The sequence below is a fragment of the Aegilops tauschii genome, chromosome 3, assembly GCF_002575655.3.
Source record: "Aegilops tauschii subsp. strangulata cultivar AL8/78 chromosome 3, Aet v6.0, whole genome shotgun sequence".
NCBI lineage: Eukaryota > Viridiplantae > Streptophyta > Magnoliopsida > Poales > Poaceae > Aegilops > Aegilops tauschii.
In genome coordinates, this window is record NC_053037.3 from 602,306,663 (window position 1) to 602,309,947 (window position 3,285).

At 54.3% G+C, this 3,285-nt stretch overlaps 1 protein-coding gene across 1 annotated transcript; it reads left to right on the forward strand.

The window, feature by feature from the left end:
* The first annotated feature begins 575 nt into the window (after nucleotides 1-575).
* On the forward strand, nucleotides 576-2,876 carry LOC109737152 (aspartyl protease AED3-like). The gene has a single exon (XM_020296364.2). It carries the CDS (start codon nucleotides 1,055-1,057, stop codon nucleotides 2,402-2,404), a length of 1,350 nt encoding a protein of 449 aa, XP_020151953.1. The 5' UTR covers nucleotides 576-1,054; the 3' UTR covers nucleotides 2,405-2,876.
* The last annotated feature ends 409 nt before the right edge of the window (nucleotides 2,877-3,285 follow it).

The following is a 3,285-nucleotide window of genomic DNA, read 5'->3' on the forward strand; positions in this document are numbered from 1 at the left end:
TTGAAAGCGTTGGCTGGATCTTACTCAATCTTTCTACTGTGGGTGAAAACCCATGATCTAGCATATTTAGTTGGACACGGCAATGATGTTCATGCACTATTTCCTTCCTCAAGGCGTCAATGTTGGGGAACCCTCTCGTTGTCTAGGTGTTGTCAATGATGTTGGTAATAGCTGATATGTTGCTACAACGGGTTATCCTTCTCACCCGTGATCCCTAAGGGTCCTCTTCTTTTTTTCTCTTCCCTGGTTGTGTGCATCTTAATAGTACAGAAGTCAGGTGTGTACTTGTTGTATTTTGTACCGATCTAATGGAACATTATTGGTGTAAATAATGCCACCACCCCTCCCTTGACCATCACCTATCGCCATGTTCTCGCCACCCCGGCCACCCCTTTAAATCTCCCTACCTCCCGTTCTTCTACATCGCCAGCACCCCTCCTCCCCCCCTCCACCTGTCCACACACCCCAAACCCTCAACTTATGACTCCCTTCCACCTGCGACGTCAATGACATGTCATCGCCGGCTTCAGGTCGCTCTGACCGAGGTCACGCCACGGTAATGCCATCTTCAGCCTCTAGGCTTCGCCCTACCCCCGATCGACCGACATAAGCAAAAAAAAAATCAGTTGCCTATGAAATAACAATTGCACATATAAATGTATCCTTATTCTTACCATGGCGGTGAAGTCGGTTTCGAGCTTGTGGCTATAAACCTAACTGACAAAGTTAATTAATATAAATCTCCAAAGCCATGACAAGTTACCAGGCTAGGATTCTAGCTCAGTTGGTACTTGGTACAAAGTACTCTGGAGAGCCTTCGCCACCTGGTTGCAACAGGCACCCTTGTGCCTACCTACTTTCTTTGTACGACTGTAAAAGATAAAGTAAGAGGCCAAACAATTTCAACCGGCCAAAGTCATCGGTGCATGCATGGCAGCGGCAGAGAATTCTTGGCCTATATATACGCGTCGACGCTTCCATGTACACCCGGCAGCCACCTTCGCGTCTCACTTCTCCATCCTTAATTTATCACGTTTACGAGCACTAGGCAACCATGTCCATTCCAAGACTATCCACCTTCCTCGTCGTGCTCTTACCTACGTTTTGGACGGCCGCGGTCTCCGTGCGCAGCTCAACGCTGCTCCTGGCACGCTCACACTCGCTGCTGTCGCCCAACACCGGCGCGCCGCTCACCGTGTGGGCAGCGTCCCTCACCGCGCAGTCCGCCGCCGACGTGACACGCGTTGCTACGCTCACGGCGGCCAAAGCCAAAACCAAAAGCAAAAGCAAAGGCCGATCGTTCGTGCCGATCGCGCCGGGCCGGCAGATCCTCAGCATCCCCAACTACGTGGCCCGTGCGCGGCTCGGCACGTCGCCGCAGACGCTGCTGGTCGCCATCGACCCCAGCAACGACGCCGCCTGGATCCCGTGCAGCGCCTGCGTCGGCTGCGCGCCCAAGTCGTCCCCGTCATTCGCCCCGACGGACTCGTCCACGTACCGGCCCGTGCGGTGCGGCTCGCCGCAGTGCGCGCAGGTGCCGGGTGCCGCGTCCTGCCCCGGCGGTGCCGGCGCGTCGTGCGCGTTCAACCTGTCGTATGGCTCGTCCACGTTCCAGGCCGTTCTCGGCCAGGACGTGCTCGCCCTCGAGGGCGCCGGAGCCGCGTCGTCCTACACGTTCGGCTGCCTCCGCGTGGTCACCGGCCGGTCCGTGCCGCCGCAGGGGCTCCTCGGCTTTGGGCGCGGGCCGCTCTCCTTCCTGTCACAGACGAAGGACACCTACGGCTTGGTCTTCTCCTACTGCCTCCCGAGCTACAAGTCCTCCAACTTCTCCGGGACGCTGAGGCTCGGCCCCGCCGGGCAGCCGAAGCGGATTAAGACGACGCCGCTGCTGTACAACCCCCACCGCCCCACCCTGTACTACGTCGACATGGTCGGCATCCACGTGGGCGGCAGGGCCGTAGCCGTGCCGGCGTCGGCACTCGCGTCGTTCGACCCGGCCACGGGCACCGGTGGCACGATCGTGGACGCGGGCACCATGTTCACGCGGCTTTCGCCCCCCGTGTACGCGGCCGTGCGCGACGCGTTCCGGCGCAAGGCGCGGGCGCCCGTGTCGGCGCCTCTGGGCGGGTTCGACACGTGCTACAACGTGACCGGCCTCCGGGTGCCGAGCGTGACGTTCGCTTTTGCTGGCGGGGCGGGCGCAGCCGTGACGCTGCCGGAGGAGAACGTGATGATCCACAGCTCGTCTGGCGGTGTCACGTGCCTGGCGATGGCGTCGGGGTCATCGGAGGGGGTGAACGCCGGGCTCAATGTGCTGGCCAGCATGCAGCAGCAGAACCACCGTGTGCTCTTCGACGTCGCCAACGGCCGCGTCGGGTTCTCGCGCGAGCTATGCACTGCCTGATCAATATGCGCGCGCGAAGAGTAACTAGTACGGGAAAATCTCGGTCGATCAAAACTTAACCAAATCTCAGTCTGTTAAGACTTACGTGGAGATCCGTGAAATTTTTCTTTTTGACTTTCTTCTTCTTTAGTACTCCCTCTGTCCCATAATAGAAGAACGTTTTAGCAGTAGTGTAGTGCTAAAACGTTCTTATATTATGGGACGGAGGAAGTACATGCTATGCCACTTGACGAAGACTTGGTTAAATTTGAATCGACTAAGACCTAACTAGTATGTACTCCCATTCATGTCATCGTGTATTATGCTACTTGGCAGTGGGCAGTCGAGTAGTAGGTTTGTATTTGCCATGGGAACAAGGTGATTTTGTTTTGCGCATGACACTAACTAAGAAATGTGGTGTTTCTGGATTCAAAATTTTCTCATTAAGTTCTGAAGTTGTATCTTTCTTCTAGGAAATGTAGCCTGTGGTTGCGAGCAGGGAACTTTTCAGAGTTCGTCTGCTCAAGAAACTCTTCCATTCCCCCGCAAAAAAATAGAAACTCTTCCATTACAATACACATCACTTAAACTTCCCTAACTTTGTACTTTCAATGAAATGCCCTTCTAGCTTAGTCGGTAGACCACAAGGCTCTTAACCTTCTGGTCTTGGGTTTGAGCCCAAGGTGGGCGATAATGTTTTCTTATGTTGCCTTTAGCTTTTGATGAAACAAAAATATGCAATGTTCCATATAACTAGGTGGCATAAATACAAACCACAAATATTTGTGATAAAAAGTGATCTCTCTAGTCACCTTTTGCATCTCATCCAAACCACAAATATTCCTGATAGAGGTGATCTCTATAACCAACTTTTACATCTCGATGTTCTCCAAGAATCATGC

What these genes read in the sequence shown, in the direction of transcription:
- LOC109737152 (XM_020296364.2), top strand. Translation starts at nt 1,055, where the DNA reads ATGTCCATTCCAAGACTATCCACCTTCCTCGTCGTGCTCTTACCTACG.